Here is a 26,826-nt window from a genome sequence, read left to right as displayed (position 1 = left end):
ATTTTAAAATTACATTTTTCATCTGTTAAAAGTTCACACCCTGTAAATTAATTTGATTACTATTGAATTTTTCTTATACTTAAATTCACATAACTTTTATAAATTTTAATAATTTTATAAAACGGTTGAACCACAGGTTCAACCGGTTTAACCAATTGAACCTTAGACCGGAAGCCACACCGGTTTTTTTACCGGTTCGGATTTTAAAACATTGACTGACCCAGGAATCAATTATCCTGAACAAATGTGACCTTGTTATTTTAATGTTTAGGCATTTTATGAAATTGTAACATTATCTTTTAAATTTTTTAAAACTTTATCTAATGTGTTAATTATTTAAATTTAATGTGAAATAAATAATTTATGTTTTAATTTTAATGTTTAATTTTTAGGTTTATGTGATGTGTAATATGACCCAATAGTTAAACGTTAAGGGTCTATATGACCCAATAGTCAAACGTTAAGGGGTAGGGGTGTATAAAATTTACATAACCCACCCAAACCAACCATGTGAAACCAACCCAAACCACTATATTCATTTTAATCATAAACCATTGGGTTATTGAAATTTTATAACCCAACTAAAAGAGTTTCTTGGTTTATTTGGGTTATATATTATTTAAAGTGCATATACATTTGTTGATTGATTCACCAAGTTTTTTCAAAAAAATTAATTTTTTAATATTTTTTTCTGGAAATAAATATTTTTGGAACAATATTTAAATATATTTTTGGAAAAAAATTATTTTTTTTAAATTTTTTTTATCAAAATATATTTTTTCTGGAAAAAATTTTTTTACATATTTTTTTAAATTTTTTTCCTGAAATTTTTTTTTCTGCAAATACATATTTTTTTAAAAAAGAAATTTCTAGAAAATTTTTTAAAAAAACAAAAAAAAATTATCAAAATATATTTTTTCTGGAAAAAAAATTGAAATTTTTTTTTCTGAAAATTTTTTTTCCTAGAATTTTTTTTATTATTATTTTAAAAAAAAAATAAGATTGAAATTTGGGTTTTAAATTTTTCATCTAAAGTGATAAAAAGAAAAAAAAAAGTAAGTTAAATAACCCATATAACCCATGTTGGTTTTGAATAACTAAACTAACATAACTCAAATTATTTGGGTTAAAACCCAAGATAATATTAGAAATTCAGTTTGGGTGGTTATAAGCTCATAACCCAACCAAACTGAATTTGAACACCCCTATTAAGGGGTTTAACTGATCCGAAAAAGGTTGCTAAGTCCATGCTGGCAACTCACGTTGGCAATTGATGAGTCCAGGTTGGCAAAAACAGACGGAGGTTGGAACGGTGCTAAGAACGAGGGTTTATATAATATGATTAATAAACGTTAGAGGTTTAATTGCACCTTTCCGAACGTTAAAGGCCTACTTGACCAATAGGCTAAACGTTAGGGGCTTATTTGACCCTTTTCCTCTTTCTTAAATTTTAACCATTTCCCCATACAGTTTTAGACTTCCTTGATCACATGGTATCAATTTACGTTATTCTCTTATATTTTCTTCGAAATACTTAATAAAAACAGTGACCAGTAGAACAGTTTTGAACAACCAAAGGTCGTCACACTTGCAATGGATATTAAACTCTGTAGATCACTAAGCTTTCCTCAAATTACAGAAAGGTCACTAAAAAAACTTTTGTTACAAAATGGTCATTGAACTATACCTTTTATTACAAAGGGGTTCAGCCATCTAAAACGTTGCGTTTTAAGTAAAAACGCAACATTTTTGCTTACGTGGCAAGCCAAAATTACAAAAAGAAACATAGTTCAGTTACCTTTTTGTAATAAGAGGTATTATCTAGTGACATTTTTGTAATTCACGAAAAGTTTAGTGTTGTTTTTGTAACAACATAAACATTTTTGTAGTAAAAGATATCGTTCAATGACCATTTTGTAACAAAAGTTTTTTTAGTGATCTTTCTGTAATTTGAGTAAAGTCTAATGATCTACAGAGTTTAAGTCACACTTGCAATTTAAACTTTGATATAAATAGGTGACTTTAGGATCACTAAAGTTACTAAATAAAACAGCAGATCAACTGAAGTAAAATCGCTCTATGTAACATGGAAGATAAATCTAATGCAGGTACGCATATTTTAGATCGATGAGTCTCAATTTCTTGGTCAGATCAGTCTAGATTTTACAAAAACAAAACAAGAACTTTAAGCATATTCATCTTCTTTTTTCTTTGATCAGAAATAACGTGGAAATTAAGAAGCCTTCCACCTGCACACTACACTTTTAAGATTGAAAATTTCTCTTTGCTTTCCGATGCAAAAGCCGAGTGCTTTCAGTCTGCTGATTTTGAAGTAGGGGGTTATAAATGTTTAGTTTTTCATTTCTTAATTATTCTTCTTGCAAAAGTTGAATATATGCAAAATAGTTCAGTATGCATTTATAAATTTGCGGGTGCAGGAAGTTGTCTGTATATCCTGGAGGAAATAAGGAAAAAAATGGGGACGGATACATATCGTTATATCTGGTGCTGTCCAAATCCAATGAACTCACTTTCAATCAAGAGGTTAACGTATATTTCAAACTCTTCGTTTATGATTATATACGCGACAGTTACTGGACTGTACAAGGTATGTTCTCTATACATTTATACCAAATTAGGTAAGTTTAATGGATTCTTAATTTGCAATGCGTGATTTTGTAGATGCCGATGAGAAAGTAAGGCGGTTTCGTGGAGTAATAAGAGAATGGGGATTTGACAAACTCGTTTCTATCACTGATTTCAAAGATGGCTTGAATGGGTACTTAGTGAATGACTGTTGCATTTTTTGTGCTGAGATTTTGGTCATTGAGAATGCCAATAAAGGAGAGTGCTTGTCCATGGTAAAGAAGCCGGAAAACAATACGTATACATGGAGAATTGAAAACTTTTCAGCATTGGATTTATTGTTTACCGTATCCAAAGAGTTTGCTATCGGAGGCCGTAATTGGTATATGCACAAAATTTATTTAAACCAGAAGCATCTAAATATTGTACTTTTACTGCCTAGTCGATTATCATACTAGTAATTTTCCAACAATTTTTAGGAGCATTACTGTTTATCCGAAAAGGAATTCAAGAGCGAAAGACAAAAGCTTATCCATATTTTTAGATCTAAAGGATATTGCGACTTTTAAGCATGGAAGAAAGTTGTATACGGAATTCATGTTTCGAGTTAGGAATCAACTTGTGGAAAAACATCATGAAATGCAAGGTAAATATTCATACTCGAGTTACTAATGTAGTTATTCTTATAATTTAATTTTAATAATGAAATCTCTAGCTAGTGTCTGTATTCAGCTTTGAATTTGACTTTTACGGTCTCGCTATAATAATTAAAAACGAAAACAGATACCATTGATTATATGCATAAATCCTCAGTACTATATTGGATACATTCTATAATTAAATTATATTTTGCAGGTATTAATCATCAGTTCGAATCAAGTAAAAACTCTTATGGTTACCAAAACTTTATGTCTCTCATTGAGCTCAATGACAAATCAAAAGGCTTTATATATAATAATACTTTGGTGGTGGAAGTAGAAATTCAAGCATTGGTGGTGATTAAAGGGCTGTCCTGAAGTTATGCAGGTTTCAACTTTTTGAGCTAGTTTGGTACTGGATGTTGCAACAATTTGCGCAAAAGTGTTACTAATGTTTGGAATGCAATTTTTCTTTTGATATCCTATGTTACCATGTATGAGCATAGTGATTTTCATTTTCAATTTTTTTTTGATATTAATGGATATTTCGTGTTTATGTTTTTTTTTTCCTGATATATCTTACTAGTTTCAAAATGGTACATGTGAAATTATCAATCTAAAAAATATTAAATTTTTAGATGAGATTCCAACTATGATTTTATTATTCTCTAAAGAATCGATGGTTCTCTTTCAAACCGGAAGGATAACTGTTGAATTAGAACAATAAAATCGGTAAAATCTAGTTCCGGTAATCAAGAAACATGCATAAGCTGATCCTGTTGAGATTCAAGGTCCATGAGTTTTATTGGCCGAAAACACGACCATAAAACTGGGTTGGATATTATATCAAGAGAATCTATTTTTAGAAAGAATATAATTTTCTATTCCATTGAAGACGAACGTGAAACTATGGTCTTCATCTTCATGAAAAAGACGAAAATCAAATCTTCGTCTTCTTCATGAAGACGTCTTCTTATACATATATTGAAACTTATATTGTATTATCATAAACTTTTAATAAAAAAACATATTTTTTTAGTATTTTAAATTGTAATTTTTTTTTTGATAATTAAAAATTATAATTTTTTGATAAAATAAGATAACTAAATAAATATATTAATTCATTTTTCAAACTCGATTCATAAAGTAATAAAATTTATGTCCAAACTATACAACTTAATAATGTAGTTATTGGCCTTTACCACAGTTAAAAAACAAAAACATTATTTAAAAATATTTACAATAATTAAATAATTAATACAAACAAAATTAAATATAAAATTAATTGGTTAAAAATAATAATTTAAGAAATACTAACAATTTGTATAAAATGGGTAATTTTTTCTATGTTATTTTTATTTTTATAGAAAATTAAAAAAAATGGAAGAAGATAGAAATACACAATAACCTAAAAATTATAGATAAAGGCTATGGACACATGTAAGAACATGCTGCAATGAAGTTAAAAAGTAAATAAGGACTAGACAGTGACCTCTAGCTCATTTGACTGAGGAGTGATGCATCATATCTCAAGAGACCTGGATTCGAATTCCCTTATAGACAAAAAAAAGATGAAGATTATTGAAGATTTATGAGGAAGACTACAAATGTTAAAAGTAACGGATGCGTCATCGTCCGCCATAATGGCGACTCCCATAAGGTTATATACTCAACGTAACACGGTATGGATGGCGTAGTTAGCGTATAATTTATACATATTTGTAATGGTGTATATATAATTAGCTTATATATCTATCTCTGCTAAAAAAAAAAAGGCTTAATTACTTAAAAAATTCCCACAACTTTTTTTCGTTTATATCCTGACCTTGTAAAAAAGTCATTTGTACCCAATTTTAAATTTTTAGATTTCATCTCTATCCAAAAGTACTAAAATTGCCTCTTTTTACTTAAAAAAAGTTTAAAATAATCCTTTAATTTATATTTATATACCAATTAGACGTATGATATAACTTTTTATTTAATTGTTTTTAAATTTTTTATCATTTAGTTCATTAAATTGTCAATTATATTTTTGTATTGGATAGAGATGAAACCCAAAATTGGGTACAAATGACTTTTTTACAAGGTCAATGTATATACGAAAAAAAAGTTCAAACTGGGGGTTTTTTTAAGTAATTAGGCCAAAAAAAAATACGGACCAACCTATATTTGTAAACTTAAATACTCCCTCCGTCCCATTTAAGAAGGAACATATCTCATTTTTATTTGTCCCACTTAAGAATGTCATATCGTGTTTTTTTTACCAATTTATATGAATTTTCTTTTTTTACCCCTTTTCTCTTTCCATAATTAATGATTATTAGTCTATACACAAAATACAACACTATCATAAATATGGGTAAAATAAGAAAGCACTATAGTAGTTAATGTTTTCTTAATTTATGTAAAAAAGTCATTTGTCCCGTCTTAAACGGGACGGAGGGAGTATAACAAAGGCGTATAGATGCAAATAATTTGTCATAGGCATATAAATGATTTGGGGACTACTTATTCAAACATTCTTGTAAATGTCCCATTAATTTACTCAACTTGTATTTTCAAAACATTTTGCTACTGAATGTTTTTTTTTTAAATCCCTATATGTAATATTTTCAATTTTTAACCATTTCCCAAGACCCTTTAGACTTTCAGAATCACTCATGAATCATGATCACTTACTTTATTTTCTTGGTCGTCACTCCTTCAATTTATATTGGTTTAAACTTTCATATAAAATGGTGACTTTAGGATTATCCAACTTTCTAAAATGAAGATAGATTTATGTCAATAAATTAAACTTGACAGGAAGGAAACAAGCCATGGAAGATGAATATCTAATGCCAGACTAAATATTAATTTTCATATAAATGCATTATAATTTTGTACATAAAATAAATTTGTATGCCTGGTAAACAAACGTTAACAGCCTCTTTACGGTGTTATCATCATGTTTGCTTAATACTATCATCAATGCTTAACCATTTCCCAAGGCTCTTTAATTAGACTGTCAGAATCAGACTTTACTCAGTTACTACTTTATTTTCTTGCTCAACACTCCAACAATTTAATGGTTTAAAACCTTGGTATAAATAGGTGAGACCAAACTAACTAAACAAACACAAGAAAACATGCCAGGAACCAAACAAGGTTCGGAAGACGAATCTAATGCTAGATCAAATGAAGAAGATAATCCAGAAATAAGTTGGAAACTAAGAAGCTTGCCACCTTCACACTACATCTTTAAGATTGAAAGCTTCTCTTTGCTTTCCGATGCAAAAGCCGAGTGTTTCCGGTCTGCTGATTTTGAAGTTGGCGGCTACAAATGGTTAGTGCTTCATTTCTTGTTCTTATACGTACATTCAACACATTCTGATGTATAATTTTGTGGGTGCAGGAAGTTAGCAGTGTTTTTCCTCGAGGAGACAAGCAAAACAAAGGATACGTATCTTTATATCTACTTCTGTCCAAATCCAATCAACTCGCTTTCAATCAAGAGGTTAACGTATATTTCAAGCTTTTCGTTTATGATTTTATTCGCGACAGCTACTGGATTGTTCAAGGTATGTTGTCTATATATATTACGTACATGTAGTTAGGTTATAAGTTGAATGGATTATTAATTTACAGTACATTATTTTGAAGATGCAAATGAGCAAGTAAGGCGGTTTCATGAACTATCAAGAGGATGGGGATTCGAGAAACTGAAATATGTCGATGATTTCAAAGATGAATCCAAAGGATACTTAATGGACGACTGTTGCATTTTCGGTGCTGAAGTTTTTGTCATTGAAAATGCTAATAGAGGTTAGTGTTTGTCATTAAAGGTGATCGAGCCTGAATTCAATACTCATACATGGACAATTGGAAATTTTTCGGAACTGGATTTATTATCTACTAAATCCGAAGCGTTTAACATCGGTGGCGTAATGTGGTATGTGCAAATTTTATTTAAATTTGATGTTACTTAACATGTTCGTTGAATCGATTATCATTCTACTAATTTCCAACATTTGTTAGGAGCATACATGTGTATCCAAAAGGTGTTTGTGCAGAAGAGAGAGGCAAAAACATATCCATGGATTTAGAACTAAAGGATCTTCTTTTTTTTTAGGGAAACTAAAGGATCTTCTAGCAACCTTAAACCACGGAAGAAAGTTGTATGCAGAATACATTTTACGAGTAAGGAACCAGCTGGGCGAAAACATCGTGAGTTCAAAGGTAAATGTTTCAAAATTCAGCTCAAACCCTAAAATGCATGCAGATTCCGTATAAGAATAAAATGTAGTTGATTATATTATATTCTACAAACTTGAAGAAAAAAAACTACATACTACATTTCCTTAATTTATGTTTCGCAGGTCATACTGAGTTCGATTCTAGTAAGAACATATGGTGTTTTCCGAGATTTATGTCTCTAATTGATCTCAATGACAAGTCCAAGGGATTTCTATGTAATAATACTTTGGTCGTTGAACTAAAACTTTTGCGCATGACTATGACTGACGAGTTCTTATGAAGATATGGAGATTTTAACTCTTTTCGGTGTCTTTGGATTTCGTTAATTATTGTTTTAGTCTACTTATCAATTTAATGTGGTATTGTATTGATACAATTGTGGTGAAGTTTATTCATGTTCGGAAGGCAATTTTCTTGTTTTGATATGCTACTCTACTATAGACCATGTTATAAGCATAACTTTAATATTCTGAGTTCATGCTTTTTGAGAACATGAAATATGACTAATTTAAAATGTTATTACATGCTTGAATTTAGAATTTATCATTTGGTACCTAATTTGTATGATCTGAAAATTTCATCAGCTCATACGATGGTGAACTGATTCTAGATAATTATCTGAGATCAGTCATCTTTTACTATAAAACAAAAGGGTTTGAGATTGTTTCGATCATAATTCGCTAAACTCAAACGAAGAACATATAATTTCAGTTACAGAGATTTTCGATATGATCTATATATCCAAGTTCCATAGTCAGCCCTAATTGCAATGCTTGTAATCAGGCTTCAGGTCGCCTTGATAAATGCTTTCAAGTTTCTACCTTTTCGATAACAAATGTTTTCAAATTTCCACCTTCAAGTTTGGATTTTATATCATTGGCCCCTAATCGTAGTTCCGCCCCTGCTTGCTTTAATCCTAAAGTAGCAGAATTGCACTGAAACTGCACTTGCTTGGTAGTATTTCTAAGGATAACTAGAAAGCTGTTTCGGCCTTTAATAAGCGGAAAATATATCTACAAGGAGAATTAATAAAAAATATGTATCCCATTTACAGACAATCATAACTACAGCAAGCAATGCAGGTAACATTTGGAGGAGCATATATTAAGACTACACAAAAAAAACTAGGTAAATATACAAGTTAAAATCTAAGGGGAGGAAACAAGGAAAAACTTCCCCTGCAAAGAATGGGGTAAAGATCAAAGAATAAATGAATGGGGATTTAGATGTTCAAACCAATAACTTAACTGAAATGATGACACGACTTATCCACCGAGTACAACATTTCCGACGCGGCATGATCAATAATTCATCCTTTTGTCTCCCCAGTTACCTCCCGAAGTCTCTTTCTTAGTTCCTCCATCGATTTTGAGCTCCATTTCTAAAGTCTAGCTGAATTTTGCATTTTGGTAATGCTGAATTTCTACTGCATCGATAGCTGAAACCTATAAGCTAGGATTTTAATAAACAGCACCAACATGAAGTAACAAAGCCTTTCTTACTTCTATTAACGCGGCTCAAGTTTCCTTCCTGACTCCACTACAAAATATAGACCTCATCTTTGCAGCCTCAGCAGCCAGCGGCCTTCAGAAAATTATCATAGGGGCTGGATGATGGTAACTGGAAGGATTGATGATGCTGGTATTCAGTTGCACAAAGCAATGGAACGTTGGTAGTAGACGGAATATGTGAACTAGAACCAACATCTTGGTCAAGGAATGGGTTTCCATTCTGCAGTTCCACAAGGTTAAAATATCATATATTAGTTTGAGGATCACACTAAGCAATAAACAAAAAATACTAGAATTATGAACTACTCCCTCCGTCCCGTTTAAGAAGTCCCATATCCATTTTGGGATGTCTCATTTTAATTTTATTTTAGAGTATTTTTACATTGAACTTCTCATTTTGCCCTTTATTTAGTCATCTCAAATAAAGTCTATGGAAAATTCCACTATCATTAATAGGGGCAAAACATGAAAAGACAACGATAATAAGTGTTTTCTTAGTCTGTGTGTAAAAGCAAATGGGACGGAGGGAGTAGTATTTTGCTAAGTAAGGGATTGAAAAATCATGCATACAGCAGTTCCGCAAGATTAAAATATCATATACTTTGAGGACCACACTAAGCAAAAAACAAAAAAATACTAGAATTATGAACTAATATTTTGCTAATGTAGGCCATGGAAAAATCATGCATACAGCAGCAATAGAACTAACCGTCAGAAGAAAGAATAAGATTTGCACATGAAATGCTATCCTAAGTAGTGTTGGCAAGAATAAAGACTCAATTGGTAACACCTTAGTTATTTTGGCAGCAAAATTTCACAATTGTGCTGATTGATGCATGGTGTACATATACATCTGACAAAAGACTACCGGATAATATTGGCTGCTAGTGGCAAACTATAGCACTATAACAGTTAAGGAAGTCATTATGCATGTAGTAGTGAGATGAAGAGGGGGAATGGCAAAGACTATGGTGCCGCACAATGAAGATGATGATGGTGTAATATGGTATTTCATGAAAAGTAAAAGGCCTAATAATTAAAAAATCCATATTTTTACAACATTTATCAATTCTAACCAAATGTTTACTTTCACCAATTAAACCAGAATATTTTTTTAAATTTCATTTCAATTGCAATGTAATTGCAAAATTGAGTAAAATTAGTCTTTGCTGACGCAGTTGCTGGACCTATATTATATAAATATGCATCATTTTAAAACAACTCCTACGTGGCAACATTTTTCTCGAGCAAATTAATTACAAACAAAAAAGAGAACAATAATGTATCTTTTTTTGTTTAAATTTCCAAATCAATAAAATATCAAATTACTAACTTATTATAACATGACGGACATGTAAGTGAAAAACTCATGAGACGGTAGACACGGCAGCTTCATAAGCAAAAAAACACATGCCTAATCCCGATTTTTGTAGTTGAGTTTTTTTTTTTTTTTAGGAATGGTAATTGAGTTAATTGAAACAAAATCCTTCCAATCATGCTAAATTGCCAAAATTAGAACTTTTAATTAGAATTGTTAAAAATCGCAATTTTTTTGATTTACTTAGAATCATTAGGCTAAAGTAAAAATTTAGAGGGTTAAGTTAGAAATACGAATACCTACTATTATCTTATGCTGAAATTTTAAGCAGCTCAATTAGTTTCACATCTTTGTGATTTCAGATCTTTAATAATGCTTTTAGATATGTTAAAAAACCAAAAGCTTAAGTAGAGCCTTTGTATGATTAAAAGAATATGCATAGGGAAAAACCTGCTGCAAGCGAGTATTTGGTGACGACTGCTTTGCTTGATTGCTCTCATCAGCAAAAATTCTAGTTGCACCTTCTTGTCTTTGTTGAGAACTTAATAAAGCAGACATTGTTTTCTGTTTTCCCGCTGAAAGAGCCTCACAGTGGCCAGCCATTTCAATGTAAGGCAAGTCAGGCGGGCTGGAGACTGAAAATCTCCTAACTTGATTTGTTGTTTCTGAAACCTGATAAAATGTTGTTACATCTCCATCAGAAGTGAATTCCACTTAGAGGAAGAAGTCAATTACATGAAAGATGCTGTGGCCTAGAGATGATATACCGTTACAAATAACAGAATTCATATGTATATTCAGTCATCTACAGACACATGGACTGAGTTGCACCAAATCTAATTCATGAAAATATTAGGACCCACCCATTGTGAATAATGGAGGATGTACAGTCAATATAGATGAGTATTCTTCCTGATTAATCTTGCCGAAACATATTAAAGATGACAATTTGTCAGGCCATACTCGAACTGGATCATTTTGGAATATTTACATATCAAAAAGAGATGGAAGAACATATTTACTTTTCATGTTTATCGAAATAATTTATCTACAATAAGCAAATATTTAGAAACATATATAAAAAAAAAATTATTGAATGAATAAATTAATAATTTACTTATGTTTATTTTATATGAGATAGTTGTGTGTGTATCATTAAAAAAAGAAGTTAATTTTAAGCAAAACCAAAATCAACAAATGTATGACAATTTTTCAAACTGCTTCAGGTTTTGTCATTTGATAATGATGATTGCTTACTGCAGTAAGAAGTTCACCGATGCTCAGAAGTCCAGGAGATCCTGATGCATCTAATTCTACATCAAGATCTATACTGTGATATACTTGACCTTCAGATGTATTAGGTAATATACCATCATCTAACGAGAAAAGTGGCGGCTCAACCTGCATTCATGCCATTATAAACATATGGGTGAAGCTCAATAATAAGAGGGTGGAAAGGAGGACTAGGGAACAATCAAATAAGACAGTTACCTTGTCAGAACAATTCTCTTCTGACATTGTGCCAGACATTTGTTCTGGAATTTCCATAAATAAATCAGCTCCCAGCGGACATTCATCATCTGGCACAAAAGTTTTTAGTAACTGTTCTTTGATGGCAGACTGCTGCAGTGTTTAAAAAAAACTTTATGATCAATATTGTAGCCAAAAAAATGCACATATGCTTTTATGTAGGAGAATGCCAACAGCAGTTACATCTGATGATGTTCCAATAAACTTTGCTATCGTTGTGGCAAATGATTCTTTTGATTGGGGCTCTGACTCTTGTATTGCTGCAAGTGACTTCAAAGCCTCTTCATTATCTTCTTTCGATCCATAACTTTTTCTCACATGGTCCGGTTGGTTGTCAACTGCCTGTAACTTGCACTCATCGATCAATTGCAAAAATGGATCCGCCTGATAACATGTGGAGTACAAGGATCAGTAGGAAATATACATTACCGCTCAAATTTAATAGCAACTAAACAAAAAAAATTGACATAGACAGAATGATTTCAATACGATAGGACGGTTTTTGCAAAGGGGAGAAAAAAGTAATTGCACGTATGTAAGGCCTATAAAAATGCTAGTACACATACTGTTTTATCTGTAATTGTAGCTCTAACATATGGAATAAGAGGGGGAAAGTTGAAGGCCTTAGAGGCAAATAATATCATAGATGTAGCCAAAGTAAAGAGGGATCGGCGGTGTGATGGCTGTAATGGCCCTGAAAAAGTGAAAAAGCTTCATCAGTTGAAAAGATGACATAGCAATAACGGGGATGGGAATACACTCATGGATGTGTGCGCATGCACGCATATACCGAAAAAGAAACAATATAAAGTAAAATAAATTAAGAAGAAAGACATTAAGCAGCCAGGTCCATTCAGATCAAATAAAATTGATCAAGCAATAAAGTACTAAAATAAATTATAAAAAGGAATACATGATTTGGCTACATCTCAGGTTAGGACATCACTAAATCCTCAGCCAAAGCATCTTCTAACTGTTTGCTATTCATTAATACAACCTCGCAACTATTGCTAGTTGTTACTATCACAATTCAGCTCTAAGAACAACTGAGGCATCTGCTCATATTTTCAGTTCAATTATCATCTAAAGAACTTATGTGCTCCTTTATGCTGTAATCTTTGCACATTAAAGCAACAGCTACTATTATTATAACCCAGTGATAAAACACATCCACCTCAACTTTATAATAACAGCTTGACTAGAAGTAATAAAAAGTCCTCCTTCGAGTTTCTCTTTTACTTCAGCACCAATGGTCATTTACTAGTGTGTACAATTTAGGCGTTTCAGTTTCAATCCCATATGTGATGGAGTAAATGAAAGTAGTTGAAATTTTAATATGCATAAAAGATGGAAATCATCATACACCCCCTTCCTCAACTATTAGCTAAAATTTAATAGACCTAACTATTAGCTAAAATTTAATAGACCTACCTCCTCCAAGAGCAAAGCATCTCAAGGAAAGTGCTAGCTGAAGACTTCGAATCAAAGTCTCATTGCTGGAGTTCTGCACGAAAAAGGATAAATAAGTAATGGAAATATAAATGTAAATTGGCCTAATCACTTAAAAGCCCTTCACCTTTAAATTTTTTTTCAATTGCACCCTGACGTTGAAAAACTCTTTCAAAACCCTCTCACCTTTAAATTTCATTCCAATTGCACCCTGACGTAGGAAAATCCTCTCAAAATCCCCCCACCTTTAGATTTTTTTTAAATTGTACCCTAAATTGAAAATTTTTATAGTTTTGATTTTAAAAATTATTAGATATAATTTTAGGAAGAATGATTTTTTACATTATTAATAATATTAGTGTTTAATTAGAATATAGATTAAAAATGAAAGATTATTTTAAAAAAGAATTTCATGTGAAAAGAGATCAATTTAATACTTTGGAGTACAATTGAAAACGAATCTAAAGGTGGGGGGTTCTGAGTGGTGGGCTTTTGAGTGATTAAGCCATGTAAATTTAATAAAACAAACAGGGCATTCCTATCAAAATAAGTTGACAAAGGGGAGAGAGCGGCTTTTTCAGCAGGTCAGGGGCAAAGTTTAAAAAGAGAATTCTAGATAATAAATCATAACTGATCCACAAGACTATCATAAGAAAAAGGCAATCCTCCCATCAGATAAAAGAAACGAAAAATGGACTTTCTCGCCAAGTAAATTTCCCACTGATATAGGGTCTCTTGAGTGGAAAGCAGAAGACCTATTACTTAATACTTTTTGATTCAACTGCCATGAGTCCTTAAAACCAAAAAACTCATAATTGGAAAACCAATTTTTAGATACATGGAAAACAGACTAGAAAGGATCACATGGATATAGAAAAATTTACTCTCTAAACTAGTTTTCTGTCTACCCTGGGCCAAGAGCCGAATTTGGAATTCAGTAGCTTTTTGAAACCATTACTTCAATCCTCTGGCTCATACTGGAATTGTCTTTATGTTTGGCAATTGGGATTTAAGCTTAAATAGTTCCCATAAGCTAAGACAATGAATTGTAATCATCACTCGAACAGAAGAAAACTAATAATGCCATGGCTTATAATCTCTCTAAAAATGACAAGCTAAATTCAACACCAATAATGCAAAAACATATTTCAATAAAGAAAACAATGAAGACAGACAATATTGAAAGAGAAATGGAGATCTGATATAAATTTGGAATGCACATCATCTTTGTTCAAAATAATCCAATGAGAAATGAAGATGTACCTTGGTCCGGGCAAATATCAACACCAAGCTGTAGGTATGAGCAATTGCTTCATAATTTTCAGGACTGTTCAATGGAGATAGCGATTGTGCCCAAATAGATGAAAGCAGAAGGGTAATCTGGCGACTGCTCAACCTAAGAGATATTACCTGCAATTGTTTCTAATATAAAAGTTAGAAAAAGTCATTTCAGATGGAGGATGACAAGTGATAAAGAGCGTTGAACCATGGAGACGATGACAAAAAGATTGCTATATACCTGGTTTTTACCCAAGTTGTTCATGGTCATTTCTTCTGGTATGACAGCTGTGGCATGCCTTTTTACAGTATAAGCTCTGCTGTAACTTGACTTCAATCTATCTAGTACAGAAGGATTATTCTTCATAGATTCCTCAAAATCCACTGATTTGTCCATTTCCTCCCAATTATGTTTTTGTGAGGGATGCTCTTCCATTTTCAACTTCTCAAAGAGAGCAGCTGAAGAAGAAAACACAGACACGCTTCTTGACAGCAGCCTTTGCATATTGGTATACTTATTGGAGATGAAAGCAGCAGCAGCAGGTCGGGGGCACACAGAAGATGGAACTAGAACAATTGAAAATATACGGTGTGCACCAACCCTAGTTTCATGGTCTTCATGAACCATAGCCAGAAGTAACTGATGAAATAATGCTTCTGGGAAAGCCTGTAGAAATTTATGTCAGAAAAAGTTGGCGAAACAGAAGAATGAAATGAAAACTTGGATAATACTAACATGATTAAAACAATTACTGGAAAGTGCAATCTTACCTTGTTTTGATAGGACAGCTTCGGAAGAGATGCTACTATCTGAGCAGTACGGTAAACAGCAGATACTAAGGTTCTGGCCATAACGGTAATACTTGGCATATTCTCCAACATCATAGCCATCACATCAAGAATAGGATCAGCATCTCCAACCTGCAATTCAAATGAATTTCATTTCGCATACAACTTTATTAAGCATGTGTACATGCATGTGTTTGCACCTGTGCTCACACATATATACATGAGTAAACATGGACATATATGTGGGCAGGTGTGTGTTTAAAGTATACAAAGATGAAACAAGATAAAAAAATCAGAAATCATGATTAAGCAAATCTATTTTAATATTGAACTTACATTGATAGCATCACTACACAAAATGTATTTTAGGATACTTGTAATTGTCACAGGAGATCCAACCGCGTCGTTTAAAAGGGTTTTTGCCCAAATAATTCCTCTTAAAAAACGATATTCCCACTTAGTGCCTCCCCTGTGAATCCGCAATTGTGAATTGCGGATTCCCCTTAATTACAATTAAGGGTGCTTCAGCGGATTGTAATTAAGGGGAATCCGCAATTCACAATTGCGGATTCATGTGGGAGGCACTAAATGGGAGTATTGTTTTTTATGAGGACTTATTTGGGCAAAAACCCTCATTTAAAATGTACAATTATTGATAAGATATTCGATTTGAAATATGGATTCACAGCACTCAATCATCCAAAACATTTTAGAGGATAAGTTACCTTATAAGATATCTGCACAAGGCACTCGTCAACTGTTGCCCGAAAGTTTTGGTTCCATTCAATTATTTCAGTCCCCAGATCTGAGTCATCAAGGGAACAGTGAATGCTTTTGCGCATGTGTCTCATCATATCGCTCAATGCACCAATAATAGCTACAGATGGTTGAGTCCTCGTCTTCTGAGCAAGACGTGCAGCAACACCAATAATGTGTAGTTGCATATTGGGCTTCTTAAGAACATTCTTGTGATCAAGATGCTTAATTAAGATGGACAAAACGAAGTGTGTCTTTTGTCCTGCAAGTTAGCAAAACATATTATTACATAACAAGTCCTAAACATAAAATTTATTCAAAGGTAAATAATAACTACTATGAAATAAGGACTACTTAAGCTCCAAAAGAAACCATTCGTCCAGAAATAGATAAATCCAACACCTGATTTCTCTATTATCAACTGCATATCCAACAAGACTGGAAGAGCAGGACCATATTGAGGAGACCAGAGGTCACTATCATCAAAATAGCGAAACAATGACTCAAGCACACGTCGAACAGTTGTAGCTTCTTTTGCCAACTGTGCCATGTTATGCAGGCAGACTCTTGACCAAAACGTGGGATTCCTGGAATCCTCCCTTTGTTGAGGAAAGGAAAAAAAAGAAGTGCAAATAAGATGAAATAGATAGAAGCAGTTGTATCATTATTCTTGGTGCAAATCCAAAAGGTATTCACAGATTTGAATTTTACAGAGATACGTTGACTTCTCCTTGCTCGCTAACAATCCTCCTCCAAGAAGGTATCCTACTCAAGGTCTCTATTGAAGAGGAAACTTCTTGAACACATTCATTCTGGAAACCATCGACTTCTGAATTTTTAGCCTGACATCCATAATTGTCCAAGACAACCGAAACCACCTAATTTTGGAGCAAAAATAGAAATGTGTGAGATAATGAATAAAATTTTCTGCACTAACATTACTAGAAATCAAAAGTCATACAAATAAAACCTAATATCATGAACACCGCTGGGATTTAAAAAGCAACTCATTAATTTTCTTCTACAGCTTGCACTACATTATTCAATTTGAAAAATTTAAATAATATATCAGATGCATTCTGATGGTGAGTTGACTCGTACTTCCCCGGCAGGTAGCCGGGTGCACACAGAGTAGGGCAATATCTATGGGTAGGTAAGAAAGAGTAAAAGAAAAGTTGTGAATTTAGCAAAGAAGGGATGAATGAGAAAAAACATGTAAGATGCGGCCAGGTTTACTTACAGTATCAAAATCTGCAGAAATATGCGAAAATTCACCCATGAACCAGACCTGCAAAAGGTATAATACAGCAAAGTCAGCCTAGAACAGATAGAAAAAGTTAGTTAACAGTATCAAAAGCTGTGTTGCCAATCTGGATAGAAGAAAGATTAAATTCTACCATGCAGGATTGAAGGAAATGAAATCATGGTCGCAAGGAGCATAAAGTAACAGTTATTCTACTGAAAATTTGTACATCCTGAAAGACTCAATCCTTTAAAGAGAAGAAAATAATGTTTAACTCTGTTTGGTTTGGTTGCTTCTCTCTCTCCCTCTCTACTATTTGCTATTCTTTAAGCAAACATGAAGATAATTCATGCTTACACCAATTAAAAAAAACTTGCTTTACAAAAAAATCTCCGTCCAATTTCTTGTTAAATTGACTTTTCTTATTCTCTTGTGAAGCAGAATTCTTAAGCTTATCAAGTAATTGTTCCAATTTCTTTAATGAAAAACATTAAAGAAAAAGAAAAATATCCAAATGCAGCTCATAATGAATTTAAAAAACTAAAGCTTTCATAGTCTTGTTTCAATTTCTAGTTTTGACCCCATGCTCACAAACAGTTAAAGTGTTCATATGAAAGAATAAATGGTAATAGTCAAGCTTTTGAAACATCAGGATGATGACTGAACTCAGATTAACCATCTCCAACAACTTTTAAGTTCTAAGCCCTCAATTCCTCTTATTCTGATGGAAGTGAAGTTTCTGACATGAAAATCAATATTTCTGGTATGCTTCTGCTGTATTCACTTAAATCTTCTTTATGTACAAAAAATGTTAAACAATAAGAAATAGTACACAAATTGCATCACATTTTATCTGTTGAAATCCATTTAGATTTAGGAACTTAAACAACAATGTATCAGTTGGCCATGGATTTGACTTTCTACCACCTAAATTTCAGTGTATCATTATAAAGAGTATGTATATAATCAGAACTGGATAACACTAAGAACTTCTAGAAGTGGCAAAGACTTAATTACAAGGGGAAAGACGAGTTCAGTGAAGTATCATATGTCTTATGAAAATTTGTATTATCCAACGACTACAATAAAACGTATACATACAATCAGACTGAGTAACACTAAGAACTTCTAGAAGTGGCAAAGACTTGATCAAAAGGGGAAAGACGAGTTCAGTGAAGTATCATAGGTCTTCTGAAAGGAAAAATACAATTTCATTGGCATGAAATGGATTACCATTGATGACAGAGTCTGAAGCCCAGCAGTACATAATTGTTCTACCCTTCCCTCACTCCCTATTTCCTGAACTAAGCCACAAAGTTTTGGAATTAAGCCGTCTAAGTTGAACACATAGGTACCATCTCTCTGCACAGTCAAAAAAGATGTCCAATTAGCACGAGATTCAAAACAGCAATGAACGAAAGCTTAGAGATGAGTTGCATCATCCTATAATGTACTTAAAATAAGCATGCACAATTATTTAAGAACCTACCAATAACTCCCACCTGATTATTGACAAAGTCAAAAAGAGTTTGGCATCCCAATATGCGTATATCATCATGCCGTGTTTGATCTAGTAGAATGTGTATGATGCTAAGCAAGCTACTCGCGAATAATAGCCTGCCATAATTATCATCGATCATAACAAGTAAACAAAATGATACAAAGAAATCTACTCCACATCTATTAATTTCTTTAAAATCCTGGAGCAGCACTTATGTATGTAAATCAGTATCTTTTCTAATAAACCAATTGTTTTCTCAGACAGAACTGTCCAAAAATTATTCTCCACACAAGCCGAAAGTAAAAAGATCATCAAAAGAATGATCGAAATGAAGAGTTATTATTGTTAGCTTTATTATAAATTCAAATACTTTATCATACGGATTTAGTTTGCAAATCAATAACAGATGTGTGCTTAGCATCTCTAGCGTATTCTTTCTCATCTAACAATATGACATAGCAGTTTCAAACAGTGCAAAGCACACACAAAATAGAGCAAAAAAACAAATTAACCAGGTCAGTTAGTCCAAAAATATTGACCATCAAGAAAAAACCAACTATATCTGTATGGCACTTTCCAGTCCATTTTTCTTCCGACTACGCTTTAACCAGTTAATTTAACTGATTACATGGAAATCATACTACATAATAGTTAAAAGAATTTGATTTCTAACTTGTGAAAGCTAAACTCCTAAAAACAAAGAGGGGTCTCCATCTCCCTACTTAGATAGATCAGAGCATATAACATACCCCATGTCTATACATGTCCTGTCTTTTTATTATTTTCCACGAGTTTAAGACGATTTTGCTTCTAACCAGTGTAAGCTAAACTCCTAATAGTGAAGAGGAAATCCCATATCCTACTAAGATAGATCGGAGCAAATAAAAATCATTATGTTTACAGGTTTAAATTTATTTACTTGAGTTTACATTATGTTATGCAACTGCTACAATAAACCTTTAGATACAATAATTGGAACAATAAATAGTTCAGCAACAAATTTTTAATAGTCATGGGATAACCAACAATAAAATCATGTTATAAATGTTACTTCTGACAGATCTGGTTTTAAAGTGTTGTACCATCACAATTCAAACGGTTAACAGGCATTAACATCTGAATGAACACACTTGACACCATTACCACACAGCTTCTCTGGTGAAAAAACAAAGCCTTAGAAAATTACTTAGATTAGCACTCACACTTATGAGATCAAATTTAACTCACATTTGCTCCTTACATGAAACCAACAACTTCCTGTAGATATACATAACAATTTTTACAGATTGAAACTGCTCATTTCTCAAATCCTTGTAACATCTTTGCTCAAGAGAACTTGTTATCTGTAAATACAATTGAAACATATATCAAGTATTGAAAAACAAACAAGAGAATAAATGTTAGAATTTCCGTAGTATTATAGAGAAGTAAATTTATCCAATTGTTAAAAATAATTGGCAAAACCAAGAAGTTAATGCTAAACTGGATAATCAAACCAGAATTTCATTTTGCTTTCTAATGAAAACCAAAAATATTCCCCGGTTGGCTAAACCGCATGAATTAATGTTAGCTTTTATGACATGCTTTACATTGTTCCTATATCATATATTTGCTCTCTCTCATGGTTCAAATGCCACTCTATGAATGCTTCTTATGTATCTCCATTCACATTTTGCACCATTTTAGCTTCACAAACATGTCTGCCTCTCTCTACCCTTGTCCTAGTTTACTTATAAAAAAAAACTCATCAAAAGCAAGTTGAGAACATACTCAGTGGGAACTTGTCAACGTCACTCTTCTGCCAAAAAAGGGTTAATTCATATAATAAGAAAACAGGTTGAATCACATGATTTATCGTACATTAATTATTCCCTCCGTCACACTTTCCATCTCTTTAGCTTAAATGATAAATTAATGGGGAAGATGATGATTTCAGGACTAGGGTTATCCAGCCATCTTCTAACATATATAACTCTTAGATGAAGTGTTGTTGTTTAAAATTTCTGCATTTGTAATTTCTGATTATGCCTAATATCTTAAAATACGAAACACTTAATCAAACAGAACAGTTTATAAAAATCCTGGAAATAGAGATATTACCTTTGGAATGCGGAGAGGATTTTTAGCAGCATATTCACAGAGTTTACTGATCTTTCTGTCATTAAGTTGCTCCTCCTGTAAAAATAAAAGAAGAACCTCAAGATGTGAAACCAAGATGATTAGACTAAAGGAAATTCAAAGACAATTATACTATTATTCCATGATGCCTGAAAAGCCAGATGGGATAAAGAGTCTGTAATCTCATGTGAAGGCAGAATTCCAAACTAAAAGCAAACTTGGATGAATTTGAGTCTACCATGTCAAATTAGTAAGTCTACCAACTTGAAAAAAAAGTTTTGATCTTCAACCCACTGTCTTCTTACGGCTAATTTAACACTTTTTCCCTCTACTACCGAAACTAAGTTTTACAAAGAAAAAACAGCAGCCTAGGCAAGGAATAAAAACATCTCAAACAAAGCAAACTTCCTAGAACTATAACAATCTTCGAAATCCTCTTCAGCAACCAACATGCTTAAAGCTATTACAAACATATCATTACCTATAAACTAATCATTACATAGATATGCAAAGCTAATAAAAAAACCACCACTATCACTGATCACAAAAATGATCAACTTTATCGAGCTGAGTTTCATATTTTTCATTTCCTTTCATCCACAAACTACTCATCATCTCAGAAATCCATCACAATACAATCATCAACCTTCAACAAAGACCTACTTCCGAACACAACGAAACAAAACCAATTTGAGCTCACAAATGCTAAATTCTCAACTTCACACTTCATTCATTCTTATTCTAACTAAATTGACTCCGACTAAACATCAAATTCAATTTCAAGACCTCTATCAATTGACGAAATTAGCAACATACACAATAAGATTCTCCACAATTATAAAAAACATAGATTAAAAAAAACAAAAGAAAAAAAGGTAACCGGAGTCTTGGGAAAGATATCAGCAAGCAACTTCTTGTAACGCTTAATAGGCTGCCGTGATCTAGTACGCAATGCCGGACAAAAGTAACACAGAGAATCACACGCCGGCATTATCTGTGTCGACATCACCCTCATTTTTTTCCTTTCCAAAACCCTAAATTTCAATCGATTTGTGGATTGCCTCGGGGAAATTGAAAATTAGGGAATTTGAGGGAATTGAATTGATCACCGAGGTATCTCCACAAATAGAAAAGAAAAAAATGAGAAAATTGGATATCAAAGAGGGGAGGAATTGAAGAAGCTATATTTATAGTTTGTGTTTGTTTCTCCATTGATTTTCTTCTTTTGAAATAAAATTAAAATGTTTTTAACGGCTATTTTTAGCTGGCTGGCTTGGGAGAGTGAGGAGTTACAAACTTGTAATTATTTGTGGACCTTAGTTACCTCACACCTGGCCCAACTCAAAAGAAAAAGGAGAGAAGGCTTAATCTATAGAGGAAATTACACCATTTACCAAAAAAAATGAAAATAATTACAAAATTATATATTGACTTTTTTCATTTACAAAAATATTAATAATATTTACAAAAGTACAAAAAAATAAAAAATAATATCAAACATACGGTGTATACTGTGGGTATAATGTCAGTATACTAATAAACTAACATTATATCAACATTATACCAAAATTATACCGACATTATACATACTGAGATTTTATTAATATTAAACTGAAATTTACCAAAATTACATCAAATCGTATACTAAAAATTAAATTAATAATATACCAAAATTATACCAACAGTATACCAAAAGTGTACACATCAAAATATACTGAAATTTTATTATTACATCAACATTACACCAAATATTAACCTAACAATATACTAAAATTATACCAACAATATACAAATTCTCTAGTTCATTACCAACTATAGTGAAAAGTACATATAAAAAAATATACATGTTATCAACTAGAAAAAATATATAAAAATTTATAATCGATATACCGAAAATATACTGAAATTATACCAATAATAAACCAAATATTATTTTTAAATTATCTGATTTATAGTTTTAGTATTCCAAAATTATACCATAATTATACCGACATTATACAAATCGTACTTTTGTAATTAATTTTCATTTTTTGGTACTTTTGTAATTAATTTTAAATCAGTCGTATTTTTGTAAATAAAAAAAGTTTACTGGTAATTTTGTAAATATTTTTAAAATTTTAGGTACTTTTGTCAACGCCCCCAATCTATATCTATATACTTGTATAATTGAGAGGACCAACGGAGTTCTCTCATTGATTCTCACCAAATAGAGCATTCCCATAGTCTCCACTTTTATTAAAATACTTATTTTAATTTAATTATTTTAGATAAATTGTTCCTCTCATTGATTCTCACCAAATAGAGCATTCTCATAGTCTCCACTTTTATTAAAATACTTTTTTTTAATTTAATTATTTTAGATAAATTGTTATCATGACTTTTATTTTAAATTAATATATAGATAAGTATTCAATAGTTGAGTTGTTGAGAAAATGATAAGTTTCAGGTTAAACACAATTTATCAAATTTCAATCTATATAAACTCTACCAATGTATTTTCAATTAACATGAATGACAATTCTATTTTACTGGTGCGATTGATATTCCAAGAAGGAATAATTTATTTTTTGCAGCAAAATTTATATATACAACAACAGAGATAACTTACATAGTGTGAAATTGTGAATAATTAATGTTGTTTTGTTCATTATGAGTATGCTATTGTATATATCTAATCTCCTCGCAAATTATGATTGATGGAATACGTACCCACTAATATATATACAATATACTATTATGCTATAAACTAATTCAAATTTAAGTGACTTGCTAGAAAGCATGCATTTGTTGGTTTATTTCCCTTAGCAGCAGATTAATAAAGATGCGTATGTATTATTAGAAAATCTTCATTAGTTGAACAAAATTAAAATTAGGGATCATGAATGATTATTTTAATACTGGTAGATAGGGGAGCATGATAGGAGCTAATTAACAATCCATTAGACTAATTGTTTCCTATAATGAGACTCATAATTTTGACAAAACTCTAATACAAAAAAATTATAAGAATATAAAATGAAAAACATTATATATTATAGATATTTATATACTCTAAAATAATTTATTACAATATTAAAATACATTTTTATTTTATTTAATATTATTTGTTTACATACTAATCATCATTATTTTTTGGCATTCTATTAATTTTTGCAATAAATGTATTATTTATATAGAATATGAAATTGATTTCGCGCATGCGCGAGCTTACGACTAGTCTATATCTATATATTATATAATTGAGAGGACCAACGGAGCCCTCTCATTCATTCTCACCAAATAGAGCATTGTGGTAGTCTCCAACTTTTTTAAACTACCTATTTTACTTTAATTGATTTAAACATATATTTATACTTATATAATTGAGAAGACCAAAGGAGTCTTCTCATTAGTTCCCATTTATTTTAAACCACCTATTTTAATATTGTTTTTTTATTAAGATTTTAATTAAAAAATTATAATTTATTTCCTCAATTGATAAGTTTTATCTAACCAATAATAGTCATATAGACACACAAATTTTATCTTCAGAGCAGTTATTGAGTTCTAATAGAATATAAACTTACCATTATATATATATAGACTTGCCAATTTACCTAATTGTTTTTATGCTTTTTTATTAGCTTTTCTTTTCATCTGTAGCTAATTTCTAAAAACTTTGTACAAATATTAAATGATCTTTATTGATTTTTTGTGCAGGCATTAATGCTTCCATTAATTCATGGGGTGGTATTGCAAATTATAGTGTTAGATTTCTAACAGGACATTCAAACAAATAAGCTATTATAATTTATAGCTATTACAGCCGAACGAGAAACTATGCCTCTGAAGTGTGTAGTTAGAATATCATAATGATTCAGGGAAGAAGGTAAAAGGCAAAACTTACTTTTCAATTTCCCCATTTTTCTTTACAAATCTCAAATACCCTATTTTTTTATTACAAATCTCAAATATAGTGTATTTGTTAATTTTATATTAATCATTCAGAAAACCTTTAAAATGACATTCCATATAAAGTATTATGTAATTTAAATTTGTTGTCTTAATTGGCATTAAATTGGCATTTAGTATAATTACACAGTTCTTCAAAATTGAAATGGTTATAAAACAATAGTTTTCATGATGACTGTCATTGGTTTCTATAATTTTATACGATTGTTTACAATTTTATTTTTTCTCCATAATAGAATAATTTTATTTAATAAGTTATATTAGAACCATGATGTGAGTTATCTAGAGCTTTGAATTACTTTTATATGGCCAAATAATATGATAAATATCCATTATATTTTTCATTAAAAAGACAGTGACTAAATTTGTTTTATAAGTAAATTTATTGAAATGTTCAAACTGATGATAATAAATTAAAATAACTTTAAGTGTTACCCTACAAGTAGATTTAGATGGTAACGTGTATTCATAAAATTTATAAGAAAAAACATGAACACTACATTTTAATATTATAAATAATCATTGAAATTAATTTAAGTCATAATCAAACATAATAAAAATTTAAGAAATTTTAATTTTATGAGTTCATATAAAATTAAATCAATGTTTTTTTAATTGAGAGGACCAACGGAGGCCTCACATTGATTCTCAACAAATAGAATTTTCTCATTAATTTTTACCAAATAAAGCATTCTCATCAGTTCCCACCTTTTTTAAATCATTTATTTAAATTATATTTATTTAATGAGTGTTATAATCTTTATTAACTTCTAATCTCTACACATTACAGTGTTTTAATCTATATTAACTTCTACTCCCTCCGTCCCGTTTAAGAAGTCTCATATTCCATTTTGGGATGTCCCATTTAAAAAGTCCCATTACTATTTTTAGGATGTTTTTCTACTGAATACCCTATTTTGCCCTTATTTTAGTTATTTCAGAGGAGCTCTATGGAAAATTCCACTATCATTAATAGGGGCAAAACATGAAAAAACATGAAAAGACAAGAATAATTAATGTTTTCTTAATCTGTGTGTAAAGTCAAATGGGACTTCTAAAGTGGGACGGAGGGAGTAATATTTATACTTCATAGTGTTTAATATATATTTAAAAAAAATTTATTGATTCTCACCAAATAGAGCATTCTCATAAATTTCAATCTTTTTAAAAACACTTATTTTAATTATATTTTTTTATATATAATTTAATTAAGAGAATTATAATCTATTTAAACTACTGTAAATTTCCACTTTTTTAAAACTCATTTTGAATCAATTATTGTAATTACATTTTATTATGAACTCTAATTATTGATACCGAGTATTTATCATTTCTAAAAATAATTATTTTAATTAATAGGATTATAGTCTATTTAGACTACTAACTAGGAAGCATAGTTCGTCAGTTTTGGCTTCTCTTTATATGAGTCATCAAATCCTATTATTGTGTAAACTCTCACCTAATTCATATTCTAAGTTAACCACAAAACTAACGGAAGTAGTAAAAGCATAAAGTGACACCAACAAAATTACTTGACATGTTTATAAAAAACAATTACTTAACATGTCCACACTACTATTTCAATCTCGAAGTTTCTTATATAAAGATAATTTTTCAGCAATTATAACAACTAAAATATCTTAAAATAAAGTGCGTAAAAAGTAATATTATTGGGTAAAAGACACTCTGATTATAGCTAGACCACTAAACAAAATACTTATTTTACAACAAAATAATTTTCCAATATAAAATTTTTCAAATTTGAATTTAATTAATAAAAAAAGATTTATATAAATTATCTATAATAAAATTAATTAAATAGTTTACATAAATTATTTAGTATAAAAAAATAAGGCTTGATCACCCAAAAACTCCCTCATCTTTAGCCCCTTTTACAATTATACTCTGGCGTAGGAATTTTT

General features: G+C 31.1%; 3 protein-coding genes across 9 annotated transcripts; 2 read left to right on the top strand and 1 right to left on the bottom strand.

Moving 5' to 3' along the window:
- The first annotated feature begins 2,086 nt into the window (after window positions 1-2,086).
- LOC126661582 (uncharacterized) lies at window positions 2,087-3,602 on the top strand. Its single transcript, XM_050355437.1, has 6 exons — window positions 2,087-2,108; window positions 2,220-2,316; window positions 2,439-2,608; window positions 2,683-2,968; window positions 3,066-3,232; window positions 3,442-3,602. Exons 1-6 carry the CDS (start codon window positions 2,087-2,089, stop codon window positions 3,600-3,602), a joined length of 903 nt encoding a protein of 300 aa, XP_050211394.1.
- Window positions 3,603-6,351: 2,749 nt separating this feature from the next.
- LOC126661146 (uncharacterized) lies at window positions 6,352-7,329 on the top strand. Its single transcript, XM_050354945.2, has 4 exons — window positions 6,352-6,549; window positions 6,619-6,784; window positions 6,867-7,155; window positions 7,242-7,329. The coding sequence occupies exons 1-3, from the start codon at window positions 6,353-6,355 to the stop codon at window positions 6,882-6,884; spliced, it is 381 nt and encodes a 126-aa protein (XP_050210902.1). The 5' UTR covers window position 6,352; the 3' UTR covers window positions 6,885-7,155; window positions 7,242-7,329.
- A 1,141-nt stretch (window positions 7,330-8,470) lies between these two features.
- On the bottom strand, window positions 8,471-22,198 carry LOC126660781 (protein SEMI-ROLLED LEAF 2). Of its 7 annotated transcripts, none has more exons than XR_007635443.2 (20): window positions 21,834-22,197; window positions 20,936-21,010; window positions 20,063-20,178; window positions 18,837-18,951; window positions 18,568-18,696; window positions 17,332-17,379; window positions 16,803-16,969; window positions 16,494-16,690; window positions 16,061-16,353; window positions 15,318-15,467; window positions 14,788-15,213; window positions 14,532-14,690; window positions 13,251-13,323; window positions 12,386-12,513; window positions 12,003-12,203; window positions 11,781-11,912; window positions 11,547-11,690; window positions 10,740-10,961; window positions 8,963-9,191; window positions 8,471-8,886 (listed from the first exon to the last, which is right to left on the bottom strand). XR_007635443.2 is itself a non-coding variant. In XM_050354450.2 (19 exons), exons 1-19 carry the CDS (start codon window positions 21,966-21,968, stop codon window positions 9,030-9,032), a joined length of 3,069 nt encoding a protein of 1,022 aa, XP_050210407.1. In that variant the 5' UTR covers window positions 21,969-22,198; the 3' UTR covers window positions 8,471-9,029. The 7 variants fall into 7 exon arrangements, 5 of the variants coding, with proteins under 5 accessions (XP_050210407.1, XP_050210406.1, XP_050210409.1 ...); XR_007635444.2 differs by having other exon boundaries at window positions 8,471-8,883; XM_050354450.2 differs by having other exon boundaries at window positions 8,471-9,191; window positions 11,781-11,909; window positions 21,834-22,198.
- Window positions 22,199-26,826: the final 4,628 nt, after the last annotated feature.

Source organism: Mercurialis annua, linkage group LG8, assembly GCF_937616625.2.
Source record: "Mercurialis annua linkage group LG8, ddMerAnnu1.2, whole genome shotgun sequence".
Lineage (NCBI taxonomy): Eukaryota > Viridiplantae > Streptophyta > Magnoliopsida > Malpighiales > Euphorbiaceae > Mercurialis > Mercurialis annua.
The sequence above is the reverse complement of the archived record's forward strand: the minus strand, read 5'-3'. Positions and strand labels throughout refer to the sequence as shown.